The sequence below is a fragment of the Ornithodoros turicata genome, chromosome 1 (genome assembly GCF_037126465.1).
Source record: "Ornithodoros turicata isolate Travis chromosome 1, ASM3712646v1, whole genome shotgun sequence".
In the NCBI taxonomy this organism is placed as follows: domain Eukaryota; kingdom Metazoa; phylum Arthropoda; class Arachnida; order Ixodida; family Argasidae; genus Ornithodoros; species Ornithodoros turicata.
In genome coordinates this window covers 35,883,813-35,900,924 of record NC_088201.1, presented here as the reverse complement: position 1 = coordinate 35,900,924, position 17,112 = coordinate 35,883,813, and the positions used below count along the sequence as shown (strand labels likewise).

The 17,112-nt window shown below is 41.3% G+C and overlaps 2 protein-coding genes across 6 annotated transcripts; one reads left to right on the top strand and one right to left on the bottom strand.

Annotated features, from left to right (window-relative positions):
• The first annotated feature begins 1,062 nt into the window (after window positions 1-1,062).
• LOC135377993 (uncharacterized) lies at window positions 1,063-2,682 on the top strand. The gene is made up of 5 exons (XM_064610785.1): window positions 1,063-1,330; window positions 1,404-1,435; window positions 1,514-1,719; window positions 1,973-2,127; window positions 2,234-2,682. Exons 1-5 carry the CDS (start codon window positions 1,227-1,229, stop codon window positions 2,433-2,435), a joined length of 699 nt encoding a protein of 232 aa, XP_064466855.1. The 5' UTR covers window positions 1,063-1,226; the 3' UTR covers window positions 2,436-2,682.
• Window positions 2,683-3,966: 1,284 nt separating this feature from the next.
• LOC135377985 (uncharacterized) lies at window positions 3,967-16,896 on the bottom strand. 5 transcript variants are annotated; one of them, XM_064610770.1, is made up of 15 exons: window positions 16,291-16,896; window positions 16,041-16,190; window positions 14,438-14,521; window positions 14,219-14,350; window positions 13,841-13,911; window positions 13,649-13,730; window positions 12,648-12,761; window positions 12,425-12,556; window positions 10,260-10,748; window positions 9,017-9,457; window positions 8,666-8,737; window positions 8,246-8,308; window positions 5,696-5,926; window positions 5,542-5,625; window positions 3,967-5,022 (listed from the first exon to the last, which is right to left on the bottom strand). In XM_064610770.1, exons 1-15 carry the CDS (start codon window positions 16,546-16,548, stop codon window positions 4,882-4,884), a joined length of 2,544 nt encoding a protein of 847 aa, XP_064466840.1. In that variant the 5' UTR covers window positions 16,549-16,896; the 3' UTR covers window positions 3,967-4,881. The 5 variants fall into 5 exon arrangements, with proteins under 5 accessions (XP_064466840.1, XP_064466841.1, XP_064466842.1 ...); XM_064610771.1 differs by having other exon boundaries at window positions 9,017-9,421; XM_064610772.1 differs by having other exon boundaries at window positions 9,017-9,418.
• Window positions 16,897-17,112: the final 216 nt, after the last annotated feature.

Sequence of the window (17,112 nt, the reverse complement as noted above, 5' to 3'; positions counted from 1 at the left end):
CGGATCCAGGATTTTTCTGAGAGGGTCCAGCCCCCCTCTATCGTCTATCTACCATGTTGGCCTAGGCCAACATGGTAGATAGACGATCTATGTCGATTAAACACTATGTGAAGACAGAAATTGAGGAGAGGGTCAGGTCATCCTGACCCCCTCCTCTCCAGATCCGCCCCTGCACATGAGCCAATAGCGAAAAATACGCGGAACACTGCCATGTTTACGACGACACCCCAGCAAAATGACGACAAATTTACCGCCGCCGAGATTTCGCCGTTTCGTGACGACCTCCTCTCTGCATCGTGGCGAAAGCGACGTGCCAGCAAAAATGACTGCGTTGCTATAACAACGAGGGCGCTCTTCCCCTTTTTGTGACAACTTCAGCCATCTTTTCATTGCCAACCTCCTTTCAGCACCGTGGCGAAAGGGATGTGTCTATGGATGTGGTCAGCAATGGCATCTCAAGGAGCGGTGATGAAAGAGGTCGCGTGGCAGCCCAAGCTGCCGGCAGAGGCGAACGCCGAGTGGTGAGACACTGGATAGGTAAAATGCAGGCGAAACCGTCACTTAAGGTGTACAGGGAACATAAAAAGGAAATACGGTAGATGGATTATAATTTTTGATATCTCGGAGCAAGCGCGTTGCTGTTTGAGGCAACGACAGGGATGTTGAGAACGAAAACTCATGAAGAAGACCCAGCTACACCAGCTATAGCTTGCACTCTTTCTCTTGTTTCATTAGGGAACTCATGTGGATAAATATTCGAACAACACTGGTAAAGAAAATTGGCTCTTACGGAAAATGGTATTCGGCCGGTGCAAGGGGAGCCGAGGGAAGCACTCAGTGGTTTCCGAAACCGAAACGATAGAGACAACGTCAGGTTAGGCGATTGGAGCAGTACAAACACAAAAGACCGACTACATAATTAGTGGTATTAGAATAATTTAGTTATTTTTATTCGACCACAGGCAGTAGGGATAGTTCTGTTGTAATTTCAATCATGTGTTAATTCTAGGCTAGGTGACGCGAGCTACCGCCCGTTCCAAGGGAAATCTGAAAAGGCACAGTCAGCCAGTCAGGAGTCAGCCACCATTCCAAAGGCATCCACGGAGTCCTGTGGTCCATGCTTCAAATTGTTTGGTCGCAACGTACAGTAGTAGAGTAGGTTGTGACCGTGTCTTCTGGAGTTAGCATTTGCTTTGTTTCGCCCACAAGCGTACAGATAACTCGGAATGGCTGAAGAAGCGATTGGCGGGAAGACACAGCGCGTCCGTTTTCTTGTTGAAATTTCCAAGTTGGCTCAAAATGTATCTCCTACGGTGGCAAGATGTTACGTGTAAGTCTTGATGTGACAAAATGTGCTTTGTTTGTCTTTGGACGCCTCTATCTTGAATCTACTCCCTTTATAGATACCGCTCCATGGAACTAATCTCAAGCACAGGTAATGTTGTAAATAAACTAGCATTTTTCTTGTTTTGGAACAACAGCAGCTAGTGACAGTTTGCAACTCACTCTTCAGTGGACACGGAATCCTCAAAGATCCAGATGTGCAGTAAATGTGGCACAACGTGGCAGCCTTCGGATTTTAGAATCAGAACTCAAGCACGACCGGTGTTCAGAAAGGGGGTGCAGAAGCTGCTGTCTAAGGAATTACTCCGGCCATGGACACTGTCACGTCGGCAACGAAAGGAGCTACGGTTTGTTAAACGCGCTACAACAAAACTAGTAAGCACTGTCCATGCACTGTCCATGTAAGCACTGTAGGGGTGCATGTTTACATATGGAGGGGGTGGGGAATAGAGCGACCCTTTTCCCTAAATACAGTGCTCTCTTTCTGTCCAACATTTTGATGGAGTATTGTATTTGTATCCTCTAGAAAGTGGATTGCCCGATGTTTTAGCCATTGCAATTATAACAAACGTTGATGTAACACTCTATTTAGTGACTCTAACTCTGATCTGCACCTTGTTGTACACAGGTGTATTCATGCAGATTGTGTGGGAAGAGCCAGAAGTATCCTTGCGCCAGAGCTCACAAGGCTTCAGTGTCAGCGAATGACCAGAAACAAACACGCTTCTTGAAAGGGAAATCTAGCACATTGCCCATTGTTACACACAAGTCTGCTTCCAAAAGGTATTGCTGTTGCACTATGTTAGTTTTGACACATATTTCCAACAGGATATTTTTGTAGAATGCTTACAAAAATTAACACTTGACAAAATTATTGTTGTTCTTCCAGGAAGATCATTCCAGGCAAAAATTCCTCCCAAGTATTCCTGAAACCCAAGTACAACGTAAAGCGTCCACAATGTACAAATGTGGCTCCTTTGGAGACACCCTCCATGAGGAGGACAAAGAGCCTGTTCAAGGCTGTGCTGAATGATAAGGAGGTACAACAGAAGGTCCCTGGAGGTTTGCAAAGCTTCTTAGCATCTCTATAGATTGATGACACTGTGTGTAAGTTATCCATATAGTTAGATTACAGGACAGAATGGCTGAAACACTGTAATACTGTCATTCTTTGGACTGTAATACTGCTTTAGTAATGGGAATGTACCAGACAATACAAACATCATATAGCTGTACGAAATTATCTGCATGGCCTCCTTGTCAGATTTTGTGCTTCAATCTGTTGTGTAACAGCTGACTGTTGTTACTTACTATATAATAAATTCTTCTGCAATTGTAGTTTATGGTTCCATCAAAATGTGCTTCGGGATATTTTCCCAGGAACTGGAAATTCTGGGAAAACTGACTAAACTGGTTGAGCGCATGTATTGTTTGCTTCACATCAGACTTGGAGTATAATGAATTTTCGAGTGCTCTACACATAACTGCTGCCGTAGTGCTCATGTCATGCTTGAGGTCATGCACATTCTATGATCCTTCCGTATTCAGTAACATGATAGGAATTGCTGTTCATTAGAGAGAAGTGCTATGTACCCTGCCATCAGGATCATTGCGGACTTTCAGTTTAGTGTTTGACGCAAAGACATATTCTGCACTCTACTACGAAAGAAAAATTAAATTCATTCTTGAAGTTCGAATACCCATCATTAGAGTTACACACACAGAATTCTACTTTGTGACTTGAATGCTTTACTGAAATTTGGGTGGTACAAGTTTGGTGCAACTTTTTATCTTCTTATTTCTGGCTGGAAATGGGGCTAATCATGCCCCATTTATTTTTATTGCTTTCCTAATAATGAAGCTACTACTATGATGATAATGATGCTCTGTCTACTGCAGGTATGTGCATCATCAAGGTCATATTACAGTATGTGGAACTTGGTCACAGCCATCTGCGATCTCGTTTTCCACTTTAAAATAGTTATCCAATTGACATGTGAAATCTACGTTGAGTTAGCATTACATATTTTGTATGGTAAATTGCTCTTGGTAAAAAGGAGTATTTGAAAACAACTGTTCTACTAGTATTTTTTTATGAGGTATAATCTCAAAGTGCTAAATGTTCTTTACCATAAATGTAAGTTGTCCATGTAAAACTAAATACAAAAATTTTAATCTTTCTTTCAAGGACAAATCTTCAATTGTTTGGGTGTTATGCTAAACACAAGCGAGGATTTGGGTGGGCAGTGTGTGTCAGGCCGCATGTTGGGAAAATGTGTGTGTTGTGCACAAATTCAGCTCTTAAACAGGCATAGGAGGATCAATAAAAGAATTGCTAAAAGGCAAGTGAGCTGGTGTGTAGACTTCATGACTGTCAAACCTGTGACTAGGAACAATAAAAATGGTCTGTATGTCTGTTTTGGTTGTTCCTGGTCTTGTAGAGGGTTTTACTGTGATGATTACGAGGTTCGTCCAGCCTGTGGAGACAGATGTGCTAATGGCTTGCACAAGGTGGACCAAGTGAACCACGTGGGTTCATTTGCATAAAGACTATATTAAACCCTGTGTCACCTTTATCCCCTTTAACGTAACCTCCATACCCCTTAATCATATAGTACAAAATCAAGTGTTGGAGAACGTTTATTACGACATTCCATTTATACAATTATCGCATGTGGCTTGAAGGCACGAAATGGCTTGTTAAGCCAGACAGCCTGTATCTAGCAAGGTATATGCACCCAATAATTATCTAACCTTTATCTAAAGTATTAGACAAGGTAGAATTACTTATTTGTCACAAGAAAGAAAAAGAAAATTGCAGAAGAGGCTGTCAGTGTCTGCACAATATTTAAGTACAATGTGTTGACTCTGAAGCATTGTCTAGTTTCTTTTACCGGTTCGGTTATCTGCACTCATAAAGCAGCTGTGGACTGTGCCATGCAATGCTATAAATGTACAATATAAAACAGGATAACTTTTTTTTTTCTCTCTCTTTGATATGTATGAATGTGCAGTGGGACCTGCCAACTCATAGCTTGGTGCTGAACAAAGCCAAATTGTAAAAGATGTGTACCAGCTGTTTACATAATTTTTAGAGCGAATGATTGCATGTAATGCTAAGTTTCCTAGGTCAGTGTGTGAATTAATTAAAATGGGATGTTTGACATATATGGATGCAGATACTGTTTCTAGCTTTGCCACAAAAATTATATATTTTCATGCAGCAGTGAAGCAATCATTATACATATACCTGCATTCAAAAACACCCTTACCAAAGTACAACTAACTCATGTACAACATAAAAGCACAGCATGCATTCAGACATTTCTTTATATTAAGCTCTGGCATATTAGACCTCAATACTGATTAAATATATTACTTTCCATTTTGTGCATTTTTGCCATGCACACACAAAATAAGTATGCTGAACTACAGCCATCGTGATAGTTCTAGGGCAGTAAGGTTTCACAATCACAGCTAAATACCCTAGCAGTAAAAAGGCAGTAGGTGAAGAGAAGCACGAGAAGCTTGTTCCTTTTAAATGGTGTGTATCTGGCCATTTGTACTGTAACCTTCACTTTTGGTAGAAAGCACCTGCGGCTGAGAAGATTTCAGAGCATTTTTGGAGTCTAGTAGTGCTTCCTGGAGGTTGGAGATTGTTTTAAATTGATGCTTAACCTGGGAGAACAAACAAACAATGCAAACAGTGAATTCAAGGTGGTGGTGTGCATTCGAAGACGTTACAATATGCATGATGCGTTTGTGATTGAATAAGAGCAAAACTACTTTTATACCAATAGTTTGTTAGCACCGACAGAAAATAGCTTCTTCCGATTTACTGGACCAATACATGTATGCACAAAATTTTGCATGTGATCATTGTACCAGTTTTTTGCTTCACGACCTCGTGTAATCCATTGCAATAAATTAAGAATGACAGCAGTAAAGATAAGGTTACTAATACTTTTTTGTCACTGCAAGAAAAACAGCCATGTCACTTTTTCTTTTGGACGCAGATGACAATTGTGCATTCGACTCTGTTGTGCTAGAGAAACTGCTGTAAAACTTCCACTTCGCCCTAATCTTATGAGTAATTCAATATTCCCAAACATCTTCATAGTCTCACCTCAACCTAACCATGTCAAACTTGTATTTTTTCACAGCAGTATACTGAAATCATTTAGTTATGCAGCTTACCTCAATTTCTTTTAATGCAAGTTCTTTTCGTAGCAGTTGGGCTTCCTCTTTATATTTCACAGATTCTTCTGCTGCAGAATCAAGCTGGAACATCCATGAAATATTCCATATCTAATGCATTGTTCACCAGTTATCCACTACAGTTGCAGCTTACCTGTATTAAAAGGCTACGCTTCTGTTCATGTAGCTTATGCTCAGTAACCTTCATAGTTTGTATAGCATCCTCCATATCATGCTTCTGCTTCACAACCTCTTTAAGGTTTTCCTCTAGCTCTTTAGCTTTGTGATTTAGCATGAGGACATCATTTTTAAAGGTGTCACACTGCTGTCGAGACACATTTAGCTTCCTTTCAACATTTTCTAGTGCCTTGTCTTTTAGTTCTACCTGAAATTTCCATAACGATGTGAACCACATTAGTACATCAAGGAAATGCTGGATACAGGAGGCAAACGCTTGCACCTGTGGAAGAAGTTCAACTTTCCAGTACCAAAGCACATAATGCACACTAGTGCAAATCACAGGCCTAGATTTATCGGCTCGGCCCGTACCTAAAGTCACACAGTCCTACTCGACCCCGACCCGGCTGCCAAGAACTGAGCCTGGCCCAGGTCCACAGCTGCAGGAAGGGCATAGCCCTTCCCTACCCGAATCCGGCCCCACAGATTTATAATGTGATCTATCCAACTAGTCGGCTCCGGACTCATAAAATAAAGATAGTTCCAACAATAACAACACAAGTGGATAGTTGTTTTGGAATAAAGTTGTTGTTTAAGGCTTACCCAGAGGGAATGACTGGGGCAATTGTGAGGCTTGTCGTTACATCGTTCACAGACGAAGTACCGCACATCTAGCAGTGTGGTGGAATATCGTGTGGTGCGATTAAACGCGTTCATATTCACCTAAATAAAGTGCTGCTGTCGATGAGGTTATATTGGTCATTGCTTGACAGTATTTATTTCTTTTTTTTTTTTTCCTATTTATTTGTGTGTGTTTCTGTTATCTCATTACCCCTTGGGTAATGCCCTCAGGCCTTTAAGGGTCTTATTAAATGAAATGAGATGAATTGCTGTAAGTGCATGTATACACAGCTTCCCAATATAAATCATGGGGTACGAAATGACACAAATTGAATAAATATGGCCTTTGGGTGCTACATGATTGATTGGAGGACTTACCGTATACACCAAGCAGTCACATAAAAATTCTCATTTGGAGCAATTCTTTCCGGGTTTGTATAGTCTTGTGACCGTCCAAACTTTTGTTGCATTATTTATTTTGCTGTATTTTAAAGATTTTGAAGCGTCGCTCACGCTCCTGTTAATATGTCTTCTAGAGTTAATTTTAAAGCGTCAGCGATGCCCTGACAGTTCAAGAAAGTAGGGTACTACGAGTAACACTGTATAGGATAGTGCGGTTTTCCATGTTGTGCAATTTGATATTTTTCATATTTCTTCATACGTACAGTACCGAATCCCGAAGCTAAAAATTTAATTTTCGATATGATTTATATGAGAGCTCCATAGATCACTGACTAAAGTTTCAAAGTCTCTCAATACGAGAAGTGAAAAAAAAAAAGGTGCGAAACAGCAGACCGACAAAAGATTGCCCGACTCAGGCCCGATAATTCTCAGACTGGACCTGAGCCCAGCATTTGCCAGTAGTAAAAATAAGTGCGAGGCCCTAGCGAAGCCTGCAGACCGGGTCGGGTTTTTGCGCCAGCCCGGCCCCTTGCAGTGTTCTAGTGAAATATCCCTTCGTCAAGTGGTTGCATGAAACTAAAGTTGCACAGTAGTTTTGTCTCTGTGACACGCTAAGTTGGCAATGTAACAATGCTTACTGACCTGAGAATCCCAGCAATGACTGCATGGCACTTATTACCCCGGACACAGCAGTTACAATGTAGAATATATTTTTTCAACATCAGGCGCCAGAGTCAAATACTATGCTTAAAGTTAAGAAGTGCTTAAATCTCCATACAAGCTAAAAAGCACACAAGCCACCAAGGTCACAACTGCAGATCAGTATTCCAGGAAGACTTGCTTATTTAATTGTTAACTTTTTCGTGCCAAGCACTAATATGAGACAACTGCTGTCTGCTTATCAGAGTATGGTATTTTTTCTGCAAGCCATGGGACATTATCATCCGTGACCTATGGTAAAAGTCACAAGCTGAAGCCTTGAGGTCATGCCTGGTATTTTTGTCTGGGTGCCTGCCAATGGTTGGGTCATAACTTTTCGAGCAGTTCGCCAAGTACAAAGAAAACAAAAACGAGATCACTAGAACAGCAACTCATACAAATCACAAGCATTTGAAGGTGAAACTATGACACTGCATTAATTATGTACATGACTGATGGTTTGAAAATTCATGCATTTAATTTCATGCCTGCCAAACTATAATGACAGTTGACAAACTAGGCGCCTCCTCAACACAATGACTTTCAGTGCAACCTCAACAGGTAAAGAAAGGAAACTACTCAAACAATGCTAATTATGGTCAGTGCTGTTTGTGTCATTTCTTTTCTGCTCCAGTTGAAGTTGTGCTATGAGCTTGAGTTATAACCATTAGCAATATGTGCGACAATCGTAAATGTTTGTACTCCTAATGTGTTCCCGTAAGTCCTCCTTCAGCAAGTCTCTCAGTACTATTGCATAGTTGCATGCTTTCAATTTCTCAGCTGACAGACAGACTAATGCACATACCTCCTTACATGCAGTTTCCAGGTGTGTATGCAGCTGAGATAGAAGTATGTCCTTTGATGATACCTGCAGAAGCAGAAGACTAAAGTGTTTAACAAACAGCTTCCATTTCAGTGAAAGGCTGGAAGGATAGTGCAAAGGACATGAAATGAGAACATGCACACTGGTGGTTCAAAAAGAGATTCTGTATTTAACCTGCATACTTCTGCATCAACCTTCATATTTCCTGCACCTCCACAATCAATAAGTTTTGTTTTGTATTCAATCTAGAACTGCCTAAAGAAATCTCTCAAATAAGATATCTGTTGACAGCAGCATCAGTGCCTGTGTGTATCATTGTATCGTGTTGCAGCTTTCGTGAAAAACCAACGAGCCCAGCTTTTAACCCTTTACTATCTAAACATTAAAAAACACAAAACATACCCTTTCTTCCATTTGAGCCAATCTTTCTTTTAGAGACTCCACTTCCTGGTTTTTAACCCCCTTGGCAGTTTCCTGTGTAAGCAAGTCAATGGATGGAAAGTTCAGGCAACGAAGAGACTGCTTTGTAACAAACAACTTCTCTGCCATACTGCTGCAAATCATTATCAGGGCGACTCAGACTAGTATGCACTTGGAAACTGCCGTTTCAATTACTTCTTATGCAATAGGACTACAGTCAAAAGTATCACAAAAGAACTTTCTCAGTTTGAAGTAATAGTGATGCATAACGGCATTGACACTATGATGGAACGTGCTACTGTTCTTAAGGATATTGAAGAAGATATAAATTACCTCCAACTTAAAGTCTGTCTGTACAGCCATGGCAACATTTGAACACTCAGTTTGAGAATGAGAATCTGTTCTCAATAGGTGCTGCATGGCTTGGAATGAACGTCCACCACTGGGACCATGCGGTACATCTTCGTGCACATCTTGCAAAACGCCGCACTCCAACGTTCCATTTGAAGGCCAGGCCTGACAGCTATCCCCAGCATTTTGATGTGTGGGATGGCACACACTGTTTTGCATAGCATTAGAGAATGAATCCGGCTCCAGCTTTGGTGCTGTGGGCAAAACAGGCGCTTCATAAGCAACAACGGGTGTCGGTGGCGGTAGTTGCGGTGGCGACTGTTTCAGTGTTACTTGTAGCCTTTGCGCAGTTCCAGAGTCGGCAACACCGTTGGCGGGCTTGCACTGCTGGATTATAGATGTTTGAAAGCATTCGCATAGTTCCTACAAAATACGGAACTAAGTATATCACATGCATAGATGGATACCTAAATAGAGCAAATCAAATCACATGAGAAACGTCAGAAAAGTGTTTCGCAAATAATGACCATTCTGGCAAGGGCATTGCTCAACATGTGAGTTACAGTGCTAGAAAAATCCCTAGCCTAGATAATATCACTAGCCTTGGGTAAGACCAGAGATGTGCTGTACCTACTTTTTTAGTAGTACACCCCCCAATTCCTGGTTGTTGTTGTTGTTTGCAGTGCATTGAATGAAAGCGTCAGATGCACAGTGCTGATGTTTTGTGCATGCGTGTGATGCGCAAGATGAAAAAAATATCAGGGTGGTCGCTAATGAGCATAAAGAAAGAAGGCCGTGAAGCACACGGAAGGCTAAGTGAAAACATGCGAAGTAGTTGTAGCCCGCTGTAACCTAACTACTGTAATTAACTAAAAAAAAAAAAAAGTAGCAGTTGTAACTACCACTTTTGCAAGTAGTTTCTAACTACTTTTTAACTACCATGCAGTAGTTTAACTAGTAGTTAACTACTGCACATCCTTGGGTAAGACATTATAGCTTCTTCCCAAGCTCTTGGTTCTTCTCTGCACAGCAAAATTGTGAAACCATTCTGCCGCTGTCCAAAAGATATTTGGCTGTCTAGATACATAGTGATGCAGCATTTAAGAGAAAATGTTAATTTAATGTGTTTGCACTGTCCTAGTAGCTAGCACTAAGTACCATCTTTCATGTACCAGAGAGCTAAGACAACCAGCAAAAAATCAGATGCAAATCACATTCACGTTACCTGAAATGTTTTTTGTGTCTGAGTTGCAGCATCCAGAGTTTGCCTTTCTTTTGATTGTACATGTGAATTTTGTGTTGGCTTCAGACGGGGTACACATGCTTCTGCTGCACAACTTGACAGAGCCTCAGATCGTATTGAAGGTTCAGCTCCACATACGGGGGAGTTCGCACTAGCACAGCAAACGGTATGTTGGCAATGTTTACTTGTTGAGCTGGTGAGAGCAGCTGTAGTATGCTCTGCATTGTCCAAAGTGCAATTAACTCGTGGCTTTCGCAAATGGTTGAAATGGTGCAAACTGTCGTCCCATCTGGTTGTGTGAAGTGAAGGGCACGATTCAGCATATGGAGTAAAACATAGCTGATCTTTAGGTGCACTGCTGAAGTCAGCTTGAGTGGATGTATGAACAAGATGGGGACGCTTCAATGGCTGATCGGGTGTGCTATAGTTCCGCAACGAGAGCATTGAACTTCTTGGGCAAGTGAATGTACCCTGCAAGTGAATACATGAGAAATCTTTCTACAGGAATAGCTGAAGTGAGTTTTGTAAGGAATAAAAGGGAACAATATACACAAGCCAAGCATGTATATAGGGTGTCCCAGAAAACATGTCATTGAATTGCATAATAAATATATAGTATAATAAAAAAACTACGCCGCCTAGAATCATGCCATCAACGGCATTTGCTTTTGCTCGGTTTTGCCACTTCCTGATGTGGATGTCATCTAACTTGAGTTTTATGTCAATTTTTACGAACTGAACTCGAAAATTTGCCAAGTAAAGGTCGCCTTTTTACACCACCAATGTGAAGCGCGTGCTGAATTTACTCAAATTCACGATAATTGACACAGATATTGAGGAGCTATACCATCGGAAAAAATAGCCAAACATCATGCTTTTCGGAGCACCCAGAGCATAGCGCTGGACGAGTTCTTGCGCGCCTTCATTGTCAGCTCGACGAAAGGAGGTTGCTAAACTCAACCCACATAGGGATAGGAGAAAGAGATAAGACAAGGATGGCTTATAGCCATCCGGCTTCTGCTGGAATCATGCTTTCCCTCTACCACTTTCAAGAACGGTCACTTTTTCTACTATCCCTCTGTGGGCTGAGTTTAGCAACCTCCTTTCGCTGGACTGCACGAAGGTGCTCAAAAAGTTGTCGAGCGCTATGCTCTGAGGGCTATGAAAAGCATGATGCTCGGCTATTTTTCCCGATGGGATAGCTCCTCAATGACCCTGTCATTTATCATGAACTTGAGTAAATTCGGCACATGCTTCACATTGGTGGGGTAAAAAGGCGACCTTTACTTGGCAAATTTTCGAGTTCAGTTCGTAATAATTAGCATAATAAAAGTTAGATGACAGTCACATCAGGAGGTGGCAAAAACCTAGTAAGAACAAATGCCGTTGATCGTGTGATTCTAGGTGGCGTAGTTTTTTTTAATTATATAATTCAATGACACGCTTTCTGGGACACCCTGTATATACCTCATGTACTGATGTGCCATAGTCTGCTGGTGTAGTTGTTTGTTATTGTGCTGTTAATTCCTACAATGAAACAAGAATGGCTCACCAACATGGTACATGATATGCACCTGCAATGCTAAAATTCCTGCATCACAGTAGCATATTCAGCGGGACATACCGTAATGCCAGACCAATTTTGGGTTTGCTACATTGAATGTCTTTGTCAATTATAGTATTTTGCAATTATTATATTGTGCCATATTATTATATTATATACTTATGGTGCCAAAGAATAAAATATCTCACACATGGAGAGGAGCACCATGTCCTCAAGATAATCTTTCGTGCACACACCTGTACAAGTGACTAAAACCCTGTGCACTTATTTTTGTTTTGTTAAAGATTTTTTATACGTGTTGGTGCTTTTCAGCAGTATTTTATTTCCGTGCCCACCAATAGCACCTGCGTACATGGCAGTGCACATTATGTACAAGCAACACATATAACTCACTGTACGCCGCTCATAGCCAGTTACTTTGCGGCGCTAACACAAAAAGAAAAAATATATCTCTAACTAAAACACTAACAAAAACAATATTAAAACATATTAATGAGAAGCCTTAGAAACAACGCACATACCCTACATTCTGATGTACAGTGCATGAACATTATAGTAGTATATGGAATTGAAGTCTGCACACCTTTGACATAGCTTGATACCAGTAAAGGTCAGACAGATGCTCCTCACAATCAGCATCTTTTACAGTGACTTCATAGTTCAGTGATGTTATTTGACCTTCCAAGTCTGCAATAATCTTGTCTTTTTCTAGGATCTAGGAAGAGGCAGGTGACATGAGAAAAAAGCTTAACTTGCTAATAACAGTGTAACAGGGTGAAATCTACTTAGAAGTAACAAGGCCCAACCTCTAACTGGCACTCCACCAGTTTCCTTTCCAACCTCTGCACCTCAAAGAAAGTATGGAGTTCCGAAGGCTGCATCCAGGGTTCACTAGGCAAACAGTGTGAGAGGGAGCCGTTCTGGAAGGCGGTAAACAGTGCAGTTGAATAAAATGTCTGACCATTCAGCATGCTGCAATTCTCTAAAATAGTACTGTGGGATAGCCCCAAGAGCAGCATATACCAGTGTAGAGCTGAATGAAAAACCACCAACATGTTTTACCTAAAAAATCAACAACCTAAAGCACTAAAAGTATATCTAAACTCGAAGGATGTACATGGTACAGTGTGCTGGAAAATCATACAAACCACAGCATTCCAGCTATGCAAAGAAATGTAAGACAGCCTGCCCACTTACATACACGACAAGACAAAGCGTTGCATGAACAAGACATCACACACTTTTTTTTTTACTTCAACAGACATTCACTGCCAATAAAACATCATGTTGCTGTTAAAGGGCAAATAACTATATAACAACAGCCATCAGACATACTCTTCACTAGAAACAGTTACTTCAAAAATGGTGATGCTATTAGAATTAGTAACATCTTTTCCTTCAGTTATGCACCAATATGTGCAATGATTAGAGGGCAGAGTATTGGCAGAGATGCTTACTTGAATTCAGCATATAAGTATGCACAACGGAGCTGCTATGTTTTTGCATATTTTGCAGCTCCCAACTTCACTATTTTACATTTTTCGTAGAAATTCTGCGGTATTCAATTTGAATGCCATGCAAGCTTGAATTTCACTATTTGTCCACTCAACACTGATAAACAGTTCTTATTCATAGGCCTTTTTTATAGATAAGTTATTTTTGATTTCACAAGAGCAGCATTAGATTTCAGTTATTCTATAATCCACAATGAAACTGGTGAGAGTTCTGCGAAGGGGCAAACAAATCATACTACATACAATGCTATTAGCTACAAATATTAATTTTCTTGTAGATGTATATGTAGTACCTCTGATGTCGTGTATTGGGGTGATTCTGGCTTTGTGCTTCCATTGACCATGTCGGCCCAATCAGAAGAGTCGTGTGAATGTCTGGAATTCATTAATAGAAGCATAATGGTGTGTGTTGCTGAATATGAGTATCATTTGCAAATTATTTCAACTGTAGCTCCAGCAATCACAAGGTTGGTAAGAATGCTTACTTGAATGACATGCCACAGACTGGGCCGTACACATCTTCCGGAATGATTTCGCAGAATGTAACACACTCCATCTAAACAAAGCATGTGATACACATTACTTATCTTGCTCGGACATCTGCAATCTCCAGCAGGCACTAATGAATAACAAACTGCAAGATACTGCAAAAAAAGGCTAAAAGACCCCTCCTTTCTGTCATGAAACCTTGTCCAATTAACAGATCGAGGTTTCTATGTATTTTAGTCAAGGCATTCTTTTTTTTTTTTTGTCTTAGGCTAGACAGAAGTCAACCATATAATATCCAATAAGTCTGTACATGTATGCACACTCCACACTGAGATTTCATAAACACACACACACAAAAAAAAGGTTTGGCGTACCTCCCAATTACCTGTTGTCCTGGCCTGATGTATAATTTTCAGCAATGACTGAATATCATGCGATAGATTTGCATTCTGATCTCTCAATGCAGTGTTCTCCGTGATGAGCTGTGACATCTTGGAATGTGATTGCTGTTGTAAAGGAAGCAGTTGGTTTCAATGACACCGTAAACTATACTCACATCACGTGCGGACACTGTGGAGTAACGAATTTATTACTTTAAGTGCGTCCTGAGCTTGGTACTTTGTTATAATAAGGTCCTTGATTTCCTGTCCCCAGTTGCTCAAATTCACAACCACGTCCTGCAAGAAAAGAAGTTATGAAATAATATCCATCAGGAAAAATAGCTTATCGTAAAATTGAACAACGTGTGTATCCTAGGTTTTTGTTGACATAATATGTGCAAATTTTAAGCGCAGGGCGACAGCACCACAATTAGAATGCAGCAAAGTCATGCTTTCTATGTGAAAGCATCATATTATGATAGTTTAGATCAGTCCCAGCTTGGTTATTCAGAATTTGCAGCTTGCATAGAAAATCCACATGGTAAAAGAACACATAGGGACAAAGCACACACACATGGACAACGTTTAACTAGCAACTCAAGTCGCCTTTGTTGCCCGTGACTTTACAGACTAGTTGTCGAAATGTTTCGGAATAAATCTCAGTTGCTAGTTGAACGCTGCCCACGTGTGTGCACTTTGTCCCTGCACGTTCTTTTACCATGTGGAACTTCAACCAACACCATAATGAAGAAAGCCTGAGCAATGAGCGAAGACACACACGCACAAAAACAGACACGACAGCGACACAAACCGCACAAGCTTATTGAGCGGTTTGTGTCATGTCTGTTCTTTTTTCTTTTGTGTGTCTTTGCCCATATCTCAGGCTTTCTTCATTATGGAGTTCATCCATAGCTTGCCTACATCTCTGCCATATTATCATTTGACTGACATGTTCTTCACCTTCTTGCATTGCATAGAAAAAGCTTGCTGATACTACATTGTGCCAATACTGCTTCACTATTTCACACAGAAATGCGTGGAGAAATCAGGTCTTTCCTCCCCCATTTCATATGCCATTGGGGATTTTCGGGTGAAACCCAAGTTGTCTCATTCAAGCCACCATTGTGATCATGAGTCCCAAAACCAGAATTTTTATTGTCCTGTGAATACAACTGGCAAACTTTGCCAGTGTAGGAAAGCTCATGTTCCATGTCTACATGTCATTATCGTGCTCTATAACCCCTGTGGCACTCGCACTAATGGGAACTGGTCATCAGACAAGGAGCACTTGGAACTAGAGCACTGAATGACCTGGGGAATTACAACATATGCCCCAGCTCTATGAAAGCTCGTCTTCAGGATCAGCAGGGTGGGATTATAAAAGGAGGATACACAAGTCTCCTGCTGGACCTGCTCTGGTTGATATCATGATTCACCCTCTGAGGGCCTACTGCAGCACCCAAAGCTTGAGGACCTCGAGGGATTCCTAGAAGAAATTGGGTTGTACCCGAATTTCAAAAAGTGTGTTCCGGGTGCAAATATTGTAAAAAAACAAAAATCGGCTTTAACCCACAAACGAAGGACCCTAATCTCTTGTGACAGGTGTACTATAACTACTCGTTGAGGTATGCAAACGAAACTTAATCACGACGATTCGAGGCTGTAACAGAATGCCCCAGAATACCTCACTAGCATCAATATCGAACACTGTATCTGCTACCACCTGACAGAATCTCATAACATAACACTGCTACTAGGCCCAGCTCCTAGTAGCCCTGTATGGATTCATTAGCTAGCTCCAAAATTGAAGACTTGCTTTCGTAGCGTGAGCAGTTTTGCTGAGGTATCTGTCTAGCTCCACCATTCTCGAGTCAGCTTCCTTTTTGAGTGCTGAAACCGTAGCTATCAATTCTCTACTTTGTGCTGACAACGTTCGCACGGCAAACTCCAGAACCCGTTCTTTCTCCTGAAATGACAAGTTGTAAGGGTCGTAAATAAAGTGCCTCACACATGGATTGTGCATACATGTAACGTGCGCTTAGTATGTACAAAAATGTGAAGTTCACCTGCAGCTTCTCGTAGTCCGGCACATCTTTGTGAGCAATAACACTTAGTTGCCTCGCAATTTCTGACAAAAGCGTAGTGTATTCGTCTTCCGGTGTTGGAACGCCAACATCGAACAGAACACGATGTAATTCCTCATCGGCGTCCTCGCTGTCACAGCCATTAATGCTATCGCTAGGATTCAAGGCGTCGTTCATTAGAACAGCCTGCGAGCTACCGTCACAGCGTTCACATATTCGGACATCACTTTCTTTAGACATTCTGAACAGTCGTAGCACTTATACCCCTCTAGCTGCATTAAGCGTGCGGCGATCGTTTACGCTGTGTTTCGGTAGTCGCACCGTTGAGTATCGGTCATTACGGCGTGCTCATTCAGTACGAAGGCTAGAGTTGCACACTTGACAGTTGCTGAGATAACCCTCGTCTATTACTCTACAACCAGTATATTTCATACTAAAACGTTCAAGTAAGATAGTGCAATAACTTTCACAACTTGTCCAAAGTTAGGCGTTCAGCTGTACGTGGCAGACTGGCCAGATTCAGGCAGAACAGGGCAGAAGGAGGAGGACGAGGGTGGTCGCTAGTCGGCTAGTCGCTAGCGCACGTTGACAAAACAGCTGTCTGGCTGTAACCTCCAGCATTTTTTTGTACAAATAGGAAAATTCACGCTTTTTTTATATTTTGTTCGTTATATAAATTCGTCACGTCAGTGTGAAAGACTAATCGAAGTGTTCTGCATATAACAAGTTGTTGGGCTTGTGGCACACAAATATGGCGGAGGTCCTGTCTGGTTGTTTGTGACTTCAGTTATATGAGGTCAATGC